This window comes from Chlorocebus sabaeus, chromosome 5, assembly GCF_047675955.1.
Source record: "Chlorocebus sabaeus isolate Y175 chromosome 5, mChlSab1.0.hap1, whole genome shotgun sequence".
NCBI classification, from domain to species: Eukaryota; Metazoa; Chordata; class Mammalia; order Primates; family Cercopithecidae; genus Chlorocebus; species Chlorocebus sabaeus.
The window spans coordinates 4,397,949-4,417,185 of record NC_132908.1 but is presented as its reverse complement, the minus strand read 5'-3'; the positions used below and the strand labels follow the sequence as shown (position 1 = coordinate 4,417,185).

The 19,237-nt window shown below is 51.7% G+C and overlaps 2 protein-coding genes across 7 annotated transcripts in view; one reads left to right on the top strand and one right to left on the bottom strand.

Moving 5' to 3' along the window:
* Positions 1-1,078, bottom strand: part of DNAJA3 (DnaJ heat shock protein family (Hsp40) member A3) — a 52,005-nt gene extending 50,927 nt beyond the window's left edge. For 5 of the 6 annotated variants that reach the window (XM_037989898.2, XM_073015131.1, XM_037989897.2 and 2 more), the window contains exon 1: positions 838-1,078. In XM_037989898.2, coding sequence (XP_037845826.1) covers positions 838-1,048 — 211 coding nt within the window. In that variant the 5' untranslated portion in view covers positions 1,049-1,078. The remainder of the gene's footprint in view (positions 1-837) is intronic. The other variant, XM_037989900.2, reaches the window with a different exon arrangement.
* Positions 1,079-11,361: 10,283 nt separating this feature from the next.
* Positions 11,362-19,237, top strand: part of CORO7 (coronin 7) — a 68,654-nt gene continuing 60,778 nt past the window's right edge. The window contains exons 1-3 of the mRNA XM_007984243.3: positions 11,362-11,535; positions 15,206-15,302; positions 16,190-16,264. Coding sequence (XP_007982434.2) covers positions 11,476-11,535; positions 15,206-15,302; positions 16,190-16,264 — 232 coding nt within the window. The 5' untranslated portion in view covers positions 11,362-11,475. The remainder of the gene's footprint in view (positions 11,536-15,205; positions 15,303-16,189; positions 16,265-19,237) is intronic.

Here is a 19,237-nt window from a genome sequence, read left to right as displayed (position 1 = left end):
GAAAGAAAAGAAAACATGGCTAAGCACTTCAAAGCTTAACGTATAATTCAGTATCACCTCAGGCAATGAAATCAAGGCTCCACCTCTTTGTGACATTTGTAAGTGGTTTAACATCTAAGCCTCGGTATCTTTATAAAATGGAATAACAGTGCGTCTCATGTGGAAATGTGATGTAAGGGGGGAACCATGCCTGGCCAACAGTAAGTGCTCAATAAATGTCTGACTGTGTTATTATTACAATCACCAACTAAGGACTTCTAAAAAGACTGTCAACTGTGCCCTTGAATTAGCATCACGTGGTAGAAAGAGCATACGCTAAGACACGACAGCTGTGGGTTTGAGATGGGTTTGAGACAACTCTTCCCGTCTAACTTCATGACCTTGGACTGGTCGATTCCTCTGTTGAATCTCAGTTTCCCATTCTCTAAAATGGGGATGACGATAGGCATCTTGCAGGGTTTTTGTAACAAAGTACCTAGGCCTCTCCGAATGGCAGTTAGCTCTTCCCTTCCGCTACGGGCTAGAAGGTGGAGAGATGGGAAAGGAAGAGGACGAGGGAGCAGCGGCCCCCAGAAATGTTGACAGAGAGGTGAAGGTTCACGGTCTACGGGGCGTTTCATCACCGCCGCCGGAGGCTCCACGCTTCTCTCCCTTCCCTGACGGCTGAGTAGCCTCTTAGGCCTCCCCGTCTCCTGCCTGCCTGTGTCTCCGGCAATTTTGCATCCGGGTCGGAAGACACCCTCCACCCCACTTCCCCCGCAGCCGCAGTCACAGCGAGGAGACTCACTCCTATCTAGGCCCTGAAACCGCCACTCGGGAATTGGAACCTGCCCTCACCTGTGAGGCTGACACCAGGTCTCAATGTCAGCAGCGCTCTGGGGCCGCGAGAGGTCAGGGAAGACGCAAAGGCGGGGACGCTCAGCTTGCGGCTCAGCCATGCCCTCAGAACGCCCTCCCTGGGTGGCCGAGTCCCTCTCCCCAATGCAGCCGGCAGCCGCGGGGTCCCCACAGCCACCAGCAACCAGCGTGTGGAGCACCGCGCCGCCATCTTGGCCGGGGGACACTGCGCCTGCGCCGCCCGGCTCTAGGGGGCCTCGCGGGAACAGCGGGCGCGCGTTAGAGGCGCATGCGTGGCGCACGCGCGGCGCACGCGCAGCCGCACCCAACGCGCCTTCCGGGGAGCAATCGCCAAAACGGGGTTTGCTCTGAAGAGTGTTGTTCGGTAGACTTGCCCTGCAGAACCTCGTTATTCTGTGCTAGACAATCAGTGAGTGTACGTTATCGGTGTAAGAACCTGGTTGAATGTAGCCGAACGTAACTGGTCCGAGGGTTCTGGCTAAGGGCGAGACTACAAGTCCCGGCATGCAAAGCGGCCCTCCGTCGCGCCGCTCCCACTGTGCAGTGCATGGTTCCCTCCTGCTGACCCTGAGACTTACGGCGAATTGCGTGAGCTTTAGTCATGTGGTCTCCGCGCGCTTCTAGTAAATCTTCGCCGCCACCCCCAAAGCCTGGCCGGAGTCTCACTTTCTCTTAGGCTGATTCCCCACCCGCCTTCTCTAACAAGACTCAGTTCTCTCCTTTTTTTTTTCCTTTGGGCACAGTCTCGCTCTGTCGCGGCTGAAGTGCAGTGGCGCGATCTCGACTCTGCAATCTCCGTCTCCCGGGTTCAAGCAGTTCTCTGCCTCAGTCTCCCGAGTAGCTGGGATTACAGGCGCGTGCCACCACACCCGGCTAATTTTTTTGTATTTTTAGTATAGACGAGGGTTTCACCATCTTGGCCAGGCTGGTCTTGGAACTCCTGACCTCGTGATCCACCCACCTGGGTCTCCCAAAGTGCTGGGGTTACAGGCGAGAGCCACCGCGGCTACCTTAGCTCTCTCCTTAAGCATGTTAGCCTTTTCCAAACCTGCAGTGAACTTGCTGGTTCAGAATGGGAGCCGTGCTGCCCAAAAACTAAATTAGCAAAACTTGTGAGCGCCTACTGTGTGTCATGCATGTTCTAGAATATCGGGGATACAACGATGCATGATACACCATCTCTGCTCGGGAGGAGCAAACAATGACCCGAGAGAGGCTCCTTACCAACTAATAATGTTAAATGCTGTCATAGGAATAAGCACTGTTACAGGCATACAAAGTGAAGGAGTCATTCCATTTCTAAAATGGGGGAGAGGAAGTTTGGGATGTCAGGGCTTCTGAGAGGTAAGATTCAAATTGGACATCGATGAAAAAGTGTGTTTAAGCCGTAAATTTAAGAGTATGTGATGAGGCCGGTCGCAGTGACTCACACCTGTAATCCCAGCACTTTGGGAGGCCCAGGTGGGCGGATCACGAGGTCAGGAGTGTGAGACCAACCTGGCCAACATGGTGAAACCCCGACTCTACTAAAAATACAAAAATTAGCCAGGCATGGTAGCACACACCTGTAATCCCAGGTACTCGGGAGGCTGAGGCAGGAGAATCTCTTGAACCCAGAGGCGGAGGTTGCGGGGAGCCAAGATCCCGCCACTGCACTCCAGCCTGGGTGAAAGAGCAAAACTCCATCTCAAAAAAAAATATATGTGATAAGATGCGGCTAGGAAGGGAGACCTGACCTGGTTAGTCTTGCAAAGGACTTCCAATTTTCACACTTCCACCATCATCACCACCTCAAGCAATAGGAAGAAAACCTGAGGATTCTTGGTTGGGTTTAAAACAATCTGTGCTCATAAATCTTCGCCCGCATCCCCAAAGCCTGGGAATCTGTGCTACTTCTCCTCCCCCCTACTCCCAGCATTGTTACACCAAATTTTTATGTACGTGGATGTTAATTTGGGTAGATACCCATAGCTTTTGTCAAATTCTCCACAGGCATTGAGACTCGAAGATTAAAAACCACCAGTCCTTTGAAGAACAGTGACCAAGCTATCGTAAATTGCAAGTAATAGTTGAAGAGAGTTGGGCTACGGAATGGAGAGGACTGAGATGAACAAGGGTGTTGGGAGATGAGCAAAAGAGTTCTTTAATACATTCAGCAAATACTTAAATGACCAGCATAGTGATTAAGAGTATGGGTTCTGGGCCGGGCACAATGGCTCACACCTGGCAATCCCAGCACTCTGGGAGACCAAGGCGGGTGCATCACCTGAGGTCAGGAGTTTGAGACCAGCCTGGCCAACACGGTGAAACCCTGTCTCTACTAAAAATACAAAAATTAGCTGAGTGTGGTGGCAGGTGCCTGTAATCCCAGCTACTTGGGAGGCTGAGGCAGGAAAATTGCTTGAACCCGGGAGGTGGAGGTTGCAGTGAGCTGAGATTGTGCCACTGCACTCCAGCCTGGGCGACAGGGTGAGACTCCGTCTTAACAATAAAGAAAAAGAGTATGGGTTCTGTGCTAGGCATGGTGGCTCATGCCTGTAAAGCCCTGCACCTTGGGAGGCTGAGGCGGGAGGATCACTTGGGCCCAGAAGTTCAAGACCAGCCTTGGCAACATAGCAAGACCTCGTCTTTACAAAAAAAATTTTTTTAATTGGCCAGGCATGGTGACACATGCTTGTGGTCCCAATTATTTGGGAGACCGAGGTGGGAGGACCACTTGAGTCCAGGAGTTCAAGTGAGCTATGATAGTGCCACTGCATTGCTGTCTGAGCAACAGAGCAAGACACTTTCTCAAAAAAAAAGTATAGCTCTGGAATCAGACTGCCTGGGATTGAATTCTAGCTGTGCCACTTACCATCTGTGTGTCCTTGGGCAACTTCACTCTGTTCCTCTGTTTCCTTTTCTGTAGAATGGGGACATAGGCCAGGCACGGTGGCTCACACCTGTAATCCCAGCACTTTGAGAGGCTGAGGTGGGAGGATTGCTTGAGCCTGGGAGGCTGAGGTTGCAATGGGCCATGATTGTGCCACCGTACTCCAGCCTGGGTGACAAATGAAGACCATATCTCAAATAAATAAGCGAGGACTTAATAGTAACGACCTCGGCCCAGTGTGGTGGCTCACGCCTGTAATCCCAGCACTTTGGGAAGCCGAGGCGGGAGGATCACCTGAGATTCAAGACCAGCCTGGCCAACACGGTGAAACCCCGTCTCTCCTAAAAAGTACAAAAATTGCCAGGCAAAGTGGCTCATGCCAGTAATCCTAGCACTTTGGGAGGCTGAGGCAGGTGGATCACCTGAGGTCAGGAGTTCAAGACCAGCCTGGGCCACTTGGTGAAACCCTGTCACTACGAAAATACAAAAATGAGGCCAGGCATGGTGGCTCACGCCTGTAATCCCAGCACTTTGGGAGGCCAAGGTGGGCAGATCACAAGGTCAGGAGTTCGAGACCAGTCTGGCCAACATAGTGAAACCCTGTCTCTACTAAAAATACACAAAAAATTAGCTCGGTGTGATGGTGTGCACCTGTAATACCAGCTACTCAGGAGGCTGAGGCAGGAGAATCACCTGACCCTGGGAGGTGGAGGTTGCAGTAAGCCTAGATTGTGCCACTGCACTTCAGCCTGGGTGACAGAATGAGACTCTGTCTCCAAAAAAAAAAAAAAACAAGAAACAAAAATACAAAAATGAACCAGGCACAGCAGCACGTGCCTATAATCCCAGCTACTTGGGAGGCTGAGCCACGAGAATCATTTGAACCCAGGAGGCAGAGGCTGCAGTAAGCTGAGATTGCACCACTGCACTACAGCCTGGGCAACAGAGTGAGACTCCTTCTCAAAAAAAGAAAAGATATTAACCAAGTGTGGTGGCATGCACCTGTAGTCCCAGTTACTGGGGAGACTGAGGCAGGAGAATCACTTGAACCTGGGAGGTGGAGGTTGCGGTGAGCCGAGATCACACCACTGCATTCCAGCCTGCACAACACAGCAAGACTCTGTCTCAAAACAAAACAAAATATAGTAATGACCTCAAAGGGTGATCTGAGTGAAATCATGTAAAGGCATCCTATAGTACTTGATGCATAGCCAGTGCTCAGTCTGCGTTAGCCCCATGTGCCAGGCTCCACTAAGCACTGAGAATACTAAGAACTCAGACACAGTTACTTACTCACAGGGAGCCCAAAACTTAGGGGAAATGGGGGTTGGGGGAATGTTACTGGTTGAGAAGAACAACTTTCAAGAATAGAAGCTGAGAATAAGAGCCAAAAGGCCTTTCATTTACTATCTCAGAGTGAGTGAGGAACTGGAGGAGAGCTCAGTAATATGAAAACTGTCACCTTTGTAACTTCCCCTTTTTTTTTTTTAAATTTTTGTTTATCCCCCATCTATTTCCCCATAGTGATGAACGGTAAAAATCCTCCACGTCGAAAGGGTGTGTGTGTTCTTGTTTTCAGGGATAGCAGGAAGGCTGATTGTCGGGGAACCAGTATTTTCTGTTATGAAGCAGAGAACTCTTAAGGAGTGGAGTGGAGTGGATGATGGTAATTACCAAAGGAAAGGACAAAGTCCTTGGGACCTGCCACACAGAAGAAAGAAAAACATGGGAAAGACTCCCAGCTGAGAGCAGCCCAGGCCTATGCCTGGTCTCTTTTTGGTGCTAGACTTTATTATTATTATTTTTTAAGCCAATGTTTTGCTCTTGTCCAGGCTGGAGTGCAATGGTGCGATCTCAACTCACCACAACCTCCACCTCCCAAGTTCAAGCCATTCTCCTGCGTCAGCCTCCTGAGTAGCTGGGATTGCAGGCATGCGCCACCACGCCCAGCTAATTTTGTATTTTTGGTACAGATGGGGTTTTGCCATGTTGGCCAGGCTGGTCTCGAACTCTTGACCTCAAGTGATCTGCCCACCTCAGCCTCCCAAAGTGCTGAGATTACAGGTGTGAGCCACTGTTCCCTGGCTTTGCTTTCTATTTTGATATGAGCACAACCCTATGAGGTAGGTAGGGGGAGGACTATTCCCGTTTTCACAAACGGACACACCCCCTACAAAGGAAAAAAATAATAACATAGGCTCTGCAAGATGAAAAGACTTGTCCAAGGCCACATAGCTAGTAAGTGAGTGAATCAAGACCCAATCCCAGGTCTTCTCACAATAAAACCGTGTTTCTTTTCCTTTAAATCACATGCCTATCAATTGTCATTGTGATCAGTATCTATCAAGCATATGGCTCTTGAGAGTTTCTGAAGTACTTTCTCATGCTTGTTTTCATTTGCTTTTCACAACAAAAGAGAGGCAGGGCAAGCATTTATTACTACCACGGGTACAAACTGCTGCCCTGCCTTTCAAGGACTTCTGCTTCGACTAGACACAAATGGATCCATCCCAGGCTTATTGCCAAAGACTGCAGGAGCCACAAGCTACACCTATCCACAGTGCTAGTCAGAATATGACCACATGTTCTCCAGGCATAAGCTAAAAAATGTGAGCTTTAAGGAGAAACAGGCCGGGCGCAGTGGCTCACGCTTGTAATCCTAGCACTTTGGGAGGCCGAGGTGGGCAGATAGCCTGAGCTCAGGAGTTTGAGACCAGCCTGGGCAACATGGCGAAATCCCGTATCTACTAAAAATACAAAAATTAGCTGGGTAGGGTGGTATGTGCCTGTAATCCTAGCTACTCAGGAGGCTGAGGCAGGAGAATCGTTTGAATCCAGGAGACAGAGGTTGCAGTGAGCTGAGATCGCGCCACTGTACTCCAGCCTTGGCGACAGACTCTGTCTCAAAAAAAAAAAAAAAACCAGAAAGGAGACATAAATGTTACTTGCAAAGGGCACACAAAGTCGTAAGTGTTTCCCCCTCCACACTTCATTTCACTAGACCAGCAATTCTACTGAGCCTGTTCCCCAACTCCTGAGCTGTGGGTGTGTCTGTGAGAGCTGGGAAGGAGTTTAATGGTGCTCCTCCACAGTGCTGGGCTGAAGGCAGCGGGAGACAAGAGGGTCTCCGTGATTTCTTGCTGCAACCACTGATTATTTGAAGTATAATGGAACTGACCAAATTCATGGTTGCCAATGGCTGCAACTCTCCCATGTGAGCTCACAGCTCTTCTACAGAGGGCAGAAGAGCTTCAGCCCAGCTCTTCAGGGGCATGATATCTCTAAGTGTAGCATTTTCTTTACTTCACGGATACTTCACAGAGAGTATAGGACAATTCCAAGCGGGTGAGGAATGTGTGGTCCAGATGTTCTGGTCTGTGATGTCTGTAGCAGGTGCAGTTCCCTGTGAAAGGGGATGAGCTGTGCCTCGGTCACCTGGGATCCAGTGGGACCACTGTCCTGATGATTTTCGTTTTACTTTATATTTTTTTGAGACGAAGTCTCGCTTTTATCCCCAGGCTGGAGTGCAATGGAGTGATCTCGGCTCATTGCAACCTCCGCCTCCCGGGTTCAAGTGATTCTCCTACCTCAGCCTCCCGAGTAGCTGGAATTACAGGCGCCTGCCACTGCGCCTGGCTAATTTTTGTATTTTTAGTAGAGACGGGGTTTCACCATGGTGGCTAGGCTGGTCTTGAACTCCTGACCTCAGGTGATCCACCCACCTCGGCCTCCCAAAGTACTGGGATTACAGGCGTGAGCCACCATGCCCAGTCACCTGATGATTTTCTTTGTTTTCTTTTTTTGTTTGTTTTGTTTTGTTTTGAGACAGAGTCTTGCCCTGTGGCCCAAGCTGGAGAGCAATGGCGCGATCTCAACTCGCTGCAACCTCCGCCTCCTGGGTTCAAGCAGTTCTCTGCCTCAACCTCCCAAGTAGCTGGGATTACAAGCACCAACCACCACGCCCAGCTAATTTTTGTATTTTTAGGAGAGACAGGGTTTCTCCATCTTGGCCAGGCTGGTATAGAACTCCTGACCTCTTGATCCACCTGCCTCGGACTCCCAAAGTGCTGGGATTACAGGCATGAGCCACTGCACCTGGCCAACCTGATGATTTGCTAAAAACCTTTTTGGACTGGGCACAGTGGCTTAGGCCTGTAATCCTAGCACTTTGGAAGGCTGAAACAGTGGATCACTTGAGGTCAGGATTTTGAGACCAGCCTGGTAAACATGGCAAAACCCCATCTCTACTAAAAATAGAAAACTTAGGACTAGTGGTGCACACTTGTAATCCCAGCTACTCAGGAGGCTGAGGTAGGAGAATCGCTTGAACTCAGGAGGTGGAGGTTGCAGTGAGCGGAGATCACACCACTGCACTCCAGCCTGGGCAACAGAGTGAGACTCTGTCTCAAACAAACGAAAAACCTTTTCAATAAACCACAAGTGACTTTGGCTCACAGTAAATGTGCTTCTGCCCAAACTAAGAAAAAATGTAAGCATTGCTTTTCAAACTTTAGAAATGCAAGAATCAGCTGGGTTCATTGGCTCATGCCTGTAATCCCCACACTTTGGCAGGCCAAGTTGGGAGGATTGCTTGAGACCAGCCTGAGCAATAGAATGAGACCTCATCTCGACAAAACATTTTTAAAAATTGAAAAATAAAAAATTAGGTGGGAGTGTTGGCTTGCACCTGTAATCCAGGAGACTGAGATGGGAGGTTCGATCACCTGAGCCCAGGAGACAGAGGTTGCAGTGAGTCAAGATTGCACTGCTGCAGTACAATCAGGGCAACGGAGTGAGACCTTGTCTCAGAAAAAAAAGAAAAATGCAAGAATCTCTGTTTTAAAGGTAAAAAAGGCTGGGCACAGTGGCTTACACCTTTAATCCTAGTACTTTGAGAGACCAAGGCAGGAGGATCACTTGAGCCCAGGAGTTGGAGACCAGCCTGGGCAACATAGTGAGACTGCATCTCTACAAAAATAAAAAGAAAATGGGCTAGGCGCAGTGGCTCATGCCTGTAATCCCAGCACTTTGGGAGGCCCATGCGGGCGGTTGGATCACTTTGGGAGGCCAGGCAGGAGTTCAAGACCAGCTTGGCCAACAAGGTGTAACCCCGTTTTTGGATTTTTTTGTTTTTCTTTTTTTTTTTTTTTGAGATGGAGTCTTGTTCTGTCACCAGGCTGGAGTATAATGGCGCGATCTTGGCTCACTGCAACCTCCGCCTCCTGGATTCAAGTGATTTCCCGGCCTCAACCTCCTGAGTAGCTGGGACTACAGGTGCGTGCCACCACGCTCCGCTAATTTTTTTTTTTTTTGTAGAGATGGGGGTTTCATCATGTTGACCAGGATGGTCTTGATCTCCTGACCTCATGATCCGCCTGCCTCAGCCTCCCAAAGTGCTGGGATTACACGTGTGAGCCAACACGCCCGGCTGGTGAAACCCCGTTTCTACTAAAAATATAAAAATTAGCCAGGCGTGGTGGCCCGTGCCTGTAATCCCAGGTACTTGGGAGGCTGAGGCAGGAGAATTGCTTGAACCCGGGAGGCGGAGGTTGCGGTGAGCCGAGAATGCCGCCATTGCACTCCAGCCTGGGCAACAAGAGCGAAACTTCGTCTCAAGAAAATAAAAAATAATGACTGGAGTCTAGAGAGTGACCACTCGTCTCACATGTTCTCAGACCCTTTCTGGCTGAAGAGAGTGATTCCATAAGAGTTCAGAGTATTCCGGCTGCCACAAACTTAAGCAGAATAAATTACTTTGTGAATTGCAAAGTTGAACTGGAGGGCCTCCGATATTCCTCCTAGTCCCACAAACCTGTGAATAACCAACTTTGTTTCTTTATACTCCTAGTAATGCAGACAACTCCACTGTTTGTCTTAAGGGTACTGGAAGACACCTCTCTACCCTGAATGGCTGTCCATCAAATGGCAGGTCAAATTCCAGCAAAACAGTGATGGCTGGTTAGCCTGCTGCCTGGCATTAGTGATTTGGATTTCACAAGTCCTGTTTTCAAGAATAATTAATAACAAACAAGAATTTGAGAGTTCATTGTAATGAGGCCCTCATTCTGGAAAACTCAAAAACAATTTGTACAACTGAAGGAAGTAACATTAGCAGAAAGAAAAGGGGCCTAGTGATGAAGAAGAGGGAAAAAACCCGGCAGAAAAGCCTGGAAGAGGCTCATGATGCGTCCCAATTTTTCACTGTGATGCCAAAGAAAGAAGTTTCCAACCTGCTGTCAATCTTCTGGGAAATCAATGATTTCAACAAATCAGAGTTTCTGTGGGAGAGGGATAAATGAGGCCGGCTTCAATGCCAACAAGCTCCTTAGATCTAGTTATCTGTCCCTGAACTATTCATTAAAATGCACATTGAAAACATTTTTTTTGGCTGGGCGCTGTAGTCACGCCTGTAATCCCAGCACTTTGGGAGGCTAAGGCAGGTGGATCACCTGAGGTCAGGAGTTTGAGAGAGCAGCCTGGCCAACATGGTGAAATCCTGTCTTTACTAAAAATACAAAAAAAATGGCTGGGTGCCTTGGCGCATACCTGTAATCCCAGCATTTCGGAAGGCTGAGGGAGAATCACGAGGTCAGGAGTTAGAGAGCAGCCTGACCGACATGGTAAAACCCCGTCTCTTACTAAAACTACAAAAATTAGCCAGGCACGGTGGCAGGCACTTGTAATCCCAGCTATTCAGAAGACTGAGGCAGGAAATCTGCTTGAACCCAGGAGGCAGAGTTTGCAGTGAGCCAAGATTGTGCCATTGTACTCCAGCCTGGGCAACACAGAGACTCCATCTCAAAAAACAAAAAAAATAGCCGGGTGTGGTGGCGTGCACCTGTAATCCCAGCTACTCGGGAGGCTGAGGCAAGAGAATTGCTTGAACCCACGAGGCGGAAGTTGCAGTGAGCCGAGATTGCGCCACTGCACTCCAGCCTGGCTGACAGGAACTCCGTGTCAAATAAATAAATAATAAATAAAAATTAAAAGTTATTATTATGATTATTTTTAGAGACAGGGTCTCTTTCTGTCCACCTGGCTGGAGTGCAGTGGCACGATCACAGATCACTGCAGCCTCGACCTCTTGGACTCAAGGGATCCTCCTGCTTCAGTCTCCCAAAGTCCAGGATTACAGACGTGAGCCACCGCGCCTGGCCCGATGCAGAGGCTTTTGAGTAGGCCTGGCGGACAGGGATTTGCTGGTCTACCTAGGCCCCTGTTCCCCCTCTGCCTCTTACCGTTGGTGTGAGTTGGGGACCAACAGCTTACATTCTCCTTTAGCGGAGGGTTTCCTGTCTCGAAATGGAGCTAATTTCTCCCTCTCTACAGGAAGAGGTAGATAGTGCTGGAAGGCGTGCTAGGTACACCGCAAATACTCCACAGCAAATCCTGCACACAAAATCGCGGATGCTGCAACCCAGACCCCACGCAAGCAAGCACCACACTGTACGGGGGCGGACAGCTGCGCCCCACGTGACCTCCCACCCGCGCCTGTCCGTCCCCTCGATATCAGGGCGTGGCCTCGGGGGGCGGGACCGGCGGTGAGCGAGCGAAACGAGAGAGGTCGGGGGCGTGGCCGAGCCGCCCGGAGGCGGCTGCGATTGGCAGTGGGGCGTGCCGGGGGCGTGACCGCGGCATTGGGTCCCGGGTAGGGCCCAGGCAGCGGGAGTCGCGGTTGCTCGGCGTGCATCTGAGACTCGACCCCCGGGGTCCTCGAAGCCGCGTCCGCCGCCGTCCCGGTCGCCATGAACCGCTTCAGGGTGTCCAAGTTCCGGCACACGGAGGCTCGGCCGCCCCGCCGCGAGGTGAGTCCGGCCCGAGGACCGGGCGCTGTCGCCTCGGGACCCGGCCGGCTGCCCCTCCCCCTGCCCGGACCCCACACGGGGCCCCCTGAGGGCCGCCTGGACCCCCGAGCCCTCCATCCCCAGGGAACCCCCTTCAGGCCCTGGACCCGGCGTCCGGGCCGTTTCGTCGCCTCCGGAGGGCAGAGTCCAGCGCTCCCGTGACTCCCTCTGGCGCTCGGTGACCCTGGCGGTCTGCCTGCCTCACCCACCTCGCCCCGGGACCCCCGAGGCGGCGCAGCCCTCCTAGTCGGGGCCCAGGCCTGCGAGGCCGCCTCTAGCTTCCGGTCGGCCTCGCCGAGAGCCGGGGCTCGGGGCGCTGCCGGCGCCTGGCTCCTCCTCCCTGCCGCTCCCGGTCGCCCCTGCCCCGGGCTGGGCTGTGGGGAGATGCGCCTCTCTCCTCTGGCCCCGGCGAGCCCGAGTGTGTCAGTGGTGGGGAGGGAGCCCCTCGGCCGCACGCGCCCCTCCTTCGGGTTTCCGCCGGTGCTTCCTCCTCTCGCTGCTGGCGCAAGCTCTTGCCTTATCTCGGTGATGCTGCCACGGCTGGGTGGGGCCTGGGGAAGCGTGAGCAGGTGGAGCCCCAAAGAATTGCTGAGGCAGGTGCCGGGAGACCCTTCGGACCCCTGAAAGGGCAGGAGGACTGATGAGAGGTGTGCCTTGGAGGATGTCAGCTCTGCTCTCCCGCTTTCCATGTTGTTTGTAAGGCCTGGGAGTGTCCTGCGATACCTGGGCCTAGGAATTGACCTCAAGTGACCCCATCAGGGTCCCAGAGCAAGTCAGGGCAGTCTGGGTAAGGCTCCTTTTTTGTGGTCTGGACTATATTTCCTCTGCTCCCACTTTATGCTGTGCTAAGCTGCTGGAGACATCGCGGTGAACACAATGGCATTTTCCTTCCCCTGTGGCACTTGTAGCCTCATGAGGGAGACAGCAAGCCAACAGACAAGAGCATTGGAGGTTTTCATAAGGACATCGAAGAGCACACATAAGGGGCTGGGATGGAGAATGGAGGGGCCAGTCTCAGTAGGGTGGTCAGGAAAGGCTGTTTGGAGGAGGTAGCATTTCAGCTGAGGCCAGAAGGGTGAGAATTGAGAAAGCCTGGTGGAGAAATGGAAAGTGAACATGAGTGGATGGAGGGGATGGCCAGAGCAGCATGGTGACGGATGAGTCCAGAGTGGTCCTGCAGAACCTGAGGGCCACCGGAAGAAGTTGAGTTTTATTCTGAATGCAGTGGGGAGCCATTGAAAATGTAGGGGGAGGGGCTGGACACTGTGACTCCCAGTACTTTGGCAGGCTGAGGTGGGTGGACTGCTTTGAGCTCAGGAGTTTGAGACCAGCCTGGGCAATGTGGTGAAACCCCTCTGTACAACAAGTTAAAAAAAAAAAAAAAATTAGCCAGGCATGGTAGCTCACTCCAGTGGTCCCAGCTACTTGGGAGGCTGAGGTTGGAGGATCTGGAGGATCTCTTGAGCCCAGGAAGCGGAGGTTGCAGTGAGCCGAGATCGTACCACTACACACCAGCCTGGGCAACAGGGTGAGACGCTGTCTCAAAAAAGAAAAAAAATAAAGAAAAGTTAGGAGGAGGTACCTAGGTTTGCATTAAGACAGCTGGCGGTAGGGCCGGGCGCGGTGGCTCAAGCCTGTAATCCCAGCACTTTGGGAGGCCGAGACGGGCGGATCACGAGGTCAGGAGATCGAGACCATCCCGGCTAACACGGTGAAACCCCGTCTCCACTAAAAAATACAAAAAATTAGCCGGCCGAAGTGGTGGGCGCCTGTAGTCCCAGCTACTCGGGAGGCTGAGGCAGGAGAATGGCGTGAACCTGGGAGGCGGAGCTTGCAGTGAGCTGAGATCCGGCCACTGCACTCCAGCCTGGGCGACAGAGTGAGACTCTGTCTCGGAAAAAAAAAAAAAAAAAAAAAGACAGCTGGCGGCTCTGAGTGCAGTTAAGTACTGCTTGGAGGGGTCTGGAGAATCCTTGAGGGGTCCTAGTTCTTGTTCCTGGGTGGGCCCTAGTCCAACAACATAAAGAGATAGGCATGGAACTACAGACTGTAGGGAGAACTTAAAACAGTTTATGTTACGGAGGTGGGAGAACAGGTGATCTGGTCTTTTCACAGATATTTCCAGTCACTGTGTTTATACAGTAAACACGAATCAGGAGGGAGAAATAATAGGGTGGGACTGATGCTCTAACCATGGCAGGTGAACATTGATATAGAAACTTCAGGTGGTGGAGGTGGTTTCCAGGGTGCTATGGGTGGGTGGATTGGGAAACGTGGGTGTTCTGTCATTGAGGGCAGGAAGGAGTGCTGAGCGGTGGTTTGACAACAACAGAGAAAATGTGTGGACCTGGCAGATCTTAGTTTCAGAAAAGTGCTCCTCTGCCTCCCCTTGGGTGGGGGTGTGCCTTTTACTTATGAGACTTTGTGGAGAGGTGTGTCCTGATGAGGCCAGGCCTTGGTGGTTCCCTTCCCTGAGCTTGGGTGTTTTTCTCCTGGTACTTGGAGGAGGCCTGGCCACATTTTGCCTTTTCTTTTTCTTTCTTTCTTTTTTTTTTTCCTGAGACGGAGTCTCGCTCTGTTGCCCAGGCTGGAGTACAGTGGCATGATCTCAGCTCACTGCAACTTCTGCCTCCTGGGTTCAAGCGATTCTCCTGCTTCAACCTCCTGAGTAGCTGGAATTGTCAGTGCCCCCCCCACCATGCCTGGCTAATTTTTGTATTTTTAGTAGAGATAGGGTTTCGCCATGTTAGCCAGGCTGGTCTCAAACTCCTGACCTCAGGGTGATCTTCCCACCTCAGCCTCCCAAAGTGCTGGGATTACAGGCATGACCCACTGCGCCTTGCCCACATTTTGTATTTTCTTTTTTTTTTTTTTTTTTTTGAGACGGAGTCTCGCTCTGTCGCCCAGGCTGGAGTGCAGTGGCGCAATCTCGGCTCACTGCAAGCTCCGCCTCCCGGGTTCACGTCATTCTCCTGCCTCAGCCTCCCGAGTAGCTGGGACTACAGGCGCTCGCCACTGCGCCCGGCTAATTTTTTCTATTTTTAGTAGAGACGGGGTTTCACCATGGTCTCGATCTCCTGACCTTGTGATCCGCCCGCCTCGGCCTCCCAAAGTGCTGGGATTACAGGCTTGAGCCACCGCGCCCGGCTCACATTTTGTATTTTCTAAGGGACTTCGTGAGTGGGGACCCGATCTGAAGTAATACATCACGGCTGAGTGTGGTGGCTCATGCCTGTAATCCCAGCACTTTGGGAGACCGAGACGGGCAGATCACTTGAGGCCAGGAGTTCGAGACCAGCCTGGCCAACATAATGAAACCCCATTTCTACTAAAAATACAAAAATTAGCTGGGCTTGGTAGCAGGCACCTGTAATCCCAGCTACTCAGGAGGCTGAGGCAGGAGAATCACTTGAAGAGATTGCAGTGATCCGAGATTGCGCCACTGCACTCTAGCCTGGGCAACAGAGTGAGACTGTCTCAAAAAGAAAAGAAAAAGTAAATAAAAGAATGCATCTTGAATGGTACAGCTTTGAACTAGAGTTCCCCGGATTATGCCCCACCCCTTGCTTTAGGCATGTATGGAAGTGGAACCCTGTCTCTCATCACATGCTTCTTTACTCTTGGTTTTCAGGCCTGGATCAGTGACATTCGAGCAGGAACCGCCCCTTCATGCAGGAACCACATCAAATCAAGCTGCAGCTTGATCGCGTTCAACTCCGACCATCCAGGTAGGGAGTGGCCATGAGTGTGGAGATTTGCTCACGTATTTGGTCATCGTCACCATAGATGGGGTGGGGAGCAGGGGCAGACTTGGTTTGGTTGGAGACTTGGAACAGAACTGCCTTGGGGAGCTCAGAGGTGAGCCCCATGCCAGGCTTTAGACCCCTACAAACTGGTCCAAGCACAGTAATCGGATTACTTTTGATTAGGGCTTGTGTGTGTACAAACCACATGCAAGAGCATGGCCAGGAGGGCTGGGAGGGGACTGATGCTTGTATTTCCAGCTGTCCCCCTGTGCTCCCTGCTCCTCATCTTCAGGCCCTGGATGGCTGGGGACAGTAGGAACACAAAGGTTTGAAAATCCCATGTTTTGGTTGGCACTCTCTTGATTGATACTGGTAACTCAGACCCTCAAGCTGGCTTAAGCAAAAACTGGATAACATTTTAACCTAACTAAGAGGTCAGGGGCTTCAGGCAGATTGGTACCCAAAGGCTCACATGTACTGTTGGCCCTGACCTCTCTGGGTCTCTCAACTCTGCCACCTTGGGTGTTGGCTTCTTCCTCAAGAAAAGGTGGGAAAAGTGGCAGATGGTAGCCACAAACCCCATACGAAAGCGCCCAGCCCCTTTTGTATGACCCATGTGAAAAAGAGAGGACCTCTCGCCTACTGTCTTCTGTATCCATCCGAGGCACGGATGGCTCATGCATGGGGCCAGAACCTACCCATAGGCCATTGCTATATGCAGAGGATATGATCTTGTGATTAGTGGAGGCTCTGGGAAGGTCTGAAGCTGAGCTGCTGGGTTTCATCTCCTCTGGGAGCCCTGGGCAAGGAGGTCGGTGGTCCTCCTTCAGATAGGGCCTGAAGTCAGAGCCCCCGTGTTTGTTTAACAGGTGTACTGGGCATTGTGCCTCTGCAAGGCCAAGGAGAAGACAAGCGACGCGTGGACCACCTGGGCTGCCATTCAGGTGAGTGGGTATCTAACTAGTGGGTGCAGCCTGAAACTTGCACCTCCCTCTCCAGCGCCAGAAATTCATCCTCACCTGGCCCCACCGCCCCATGGCTTGCCAGGTCCCTCCTGTCACCCTGTCTGTGCACTCTCTCAGAAATAGTAGGGCTCGCCAGGCGCGGTGCCTCAAGCCTGTAATCCCAGCACTTTGGGAGGCCGAGACAGGCGGATCACGAGGTCAGGAGATCGAGACCATCCTGGCTAACACGGTGAAACCCCGTCTCTACTAAAAAATACAAAAAACTAGCCGGGCGAGGTGGCGGGTGCCTGTAGTCCCAGCTACTTGGGAGGCTGAGGCAGGAGAATGGCGTGAACCCGGGAGGCAGAGCTTGCAGCGAGCCGAGATGGTGCCACTGCACTCCAGCCCGGGCGACAGAGCGAGACTCCGTCTCAAAAAAAAACAAAAAAAAGAACTGGTGGGGCCCTGGTTGTAGCATTCCGGCCTGGGCAGAGAGGATGGAAGCTGTGTGCTCCGGTTGTGAGCTGGATGGAGCGGGGTGTGCAGTGGCCACTCCAGGCTGATGCTGGCTCTCTGTCCCTGCCGAGAACTCCACACTGGATGGATCTGAGCCTCCGTCTTCTCCTGGAGCCCCCTCTCCAGCAGGCATCCTCCCCAGCCCAGCTGCTCGGGGCCCTCCAAGGAGGTGGCTGTGCTGGGCTGCAGGGGTGGAGATGGGCTGTCACAAAGAGACCTTTTGTGTCCCGCAGCTGCTTCTGGGGGCGCCCAGCAGCCTGCCTGGCAGACTGCCTGCCTTGAGGGAACAGTTTGCTCGCCTCAGATGGAGGCAGAGCGGCCCAGCTGGCCTCACCTCTCCCTGTCCAGCTGCAGCGGCCGCGGGCCCAGTCTCTCTGGCCTGCATTCCTGGCTGCTTGTTGGGAGGCCTTCGGGTGAGGGAAGGCAGTTGATGCCTGGTCCTCAGGCTGGATATGCAGGGCCGTGGGGGGATTCTAATGATGATAATGATGGTGGTTAATAACAACAGTAAAGATTTATGGAGAGTGCTCTCTGTACTAAGTATATTAGCTGAGTTTTCTCATCCAAACTTTTTTTTTTAACTTTTAAAATGTATATAGAGACAAGGTCTTGCTGTATTGCCCAGGCTGTTCTCAAACTCGTGGGCTCAAGCAGTCCTCCCAAGTGAGCCTCCCAAAGTACTGGCATTGCAGGTGTGATCCACCATGCCCAGCCAACATTACCTGTTTTTTGTTTGTTTTTGTGACAGGGTCTTGCTCTGTCACTCAGGCTGGAGTGCAGTAGCATAATCATGGCTCACTGCAGCCTTGACCTCCTGGGGTCAAGCAATCCTCCCACCTCAGCCTCCCAAGTTATCAGGACCACAGGCATATGTCACCACCCCTCCAGCTAATTTTTAAAAATTTTTTGTAAAATGGGGTCTTGTTGTGTTGCCCAGCCTGGTCTTGAACTCCTGGCCTCAAGCTATCTTCCCACCTCCCACCTTGGCCTCTCAAAGTGTTGGAGCCCAGTCAGATTACCTCTTTTAAGTAAAGAGCCAGATGATGATTTTTTTTTTTTTTTGAGATGGAGTCTCACTCTGTCGCCCAGGCTGGAGTGCGGTGGTGCCATCTCTGCTCACTGCAAGCTCCGCCTCTGGATTCATGCCATTCTCCTGCCTTAGCCTCCCGAGTAGCTGGGACTACAGGTGCCCGCCACCATGCCCGGCTAATTTTTTTTTGTATTTTTAGTAGAGACGGTTTCACCGTGTCAGCCAGGATGGTCTTGATCTCCTGACCTCGTGATCCGCCCGCCTCGGCCTCCCAAAGTGCTGGGATTACAGGTGTGAGCCACCGCACCTGGCCAAGAGCCTGATGATTCTTATTAAAAGACTGAGTCACGCGCACTGCCGTCCAGTTTTAGAACGTTTCCGTCATCCCCAAAAGATCCCCAGTGCCCCTTTGCAGTTAATCCATTTCTACCTCAGACACCACAGCCTCAGGCAACAGCTGATCTGCTTCCTGCCTCTGTAGCAGAGGTCTGCAAACTGCTGTCAGGGCCAGATCCAGCTGGCTGCCTGTTTTTGTAAACAGTTTTATTGGAACACTGCCACGCCCATTCATTGATGTATAGTCTGTGGCTGCTTTCTTGCAACAACTGCAGAGTTGAGTTGTGACTGAGACTGTTGAGCCCTGAAATCCTAGAATACTTAACTACCTTGCCCTTTGCAGCTGTTTACCAGCCTTTCCTCTATAGAGCAGCCTTTTCTGCACATCTCACGTAAACGGAATCACACAATACATGGTCTTTGGAATCTGGCATCTTTCATGTAGCATGTTGTTTTAGAGATACATCTGTGTGGCAGCTCGTATAACAAGTCTGTTCTCACCTAATCTCAAATCTCTTTGAAGTAGGTTTTAAAACAACCCATTTTATAGCTATGAAAACTGAGACTCCTGCAAGGTTAGGAGCTTACCCATTGTTATGGCAGGGCCAGAATCAGAACCCAGGTCTATAGGAGCCTGTGTTTGGGTTTGTCTGTTTTCTTAGAGACAGGGTCTCTCTCTGTCGCCCAGCTGGAGTGTGTTGGTGCAATCATAGCTCACTGCAGTCTCAAACTACTGGGCTCAAGGGATCCTCTATCTCAGCCTCCCTGGTAGCCGGGACTATAGGCACACACACCACCATGCCCAGCTGATTTCTTTATGTTTTGTGGAGATTGGGTTTTGCTGTGTTGCCCAGGCTGGTCTTGAACTCCTAGCCTCAAGTGATCCTCGCACCTTGGCCTCCCAAAGTGCTGAGATTACAGGCGTGAACCAATGTGCCTGGCTTCATGTTTGATTTTTTGATGCTTCTTACCCATGAGGGAGCTACCCCAAGCTGGTGATGCTTGCAAGGTGGTGAGCCCTCTGCTACTAGGACTCTCCAAATAGAAGCTGGACCAGGGTTTTGTAGGCAAGTCTGGAGCCTCATTGTGGC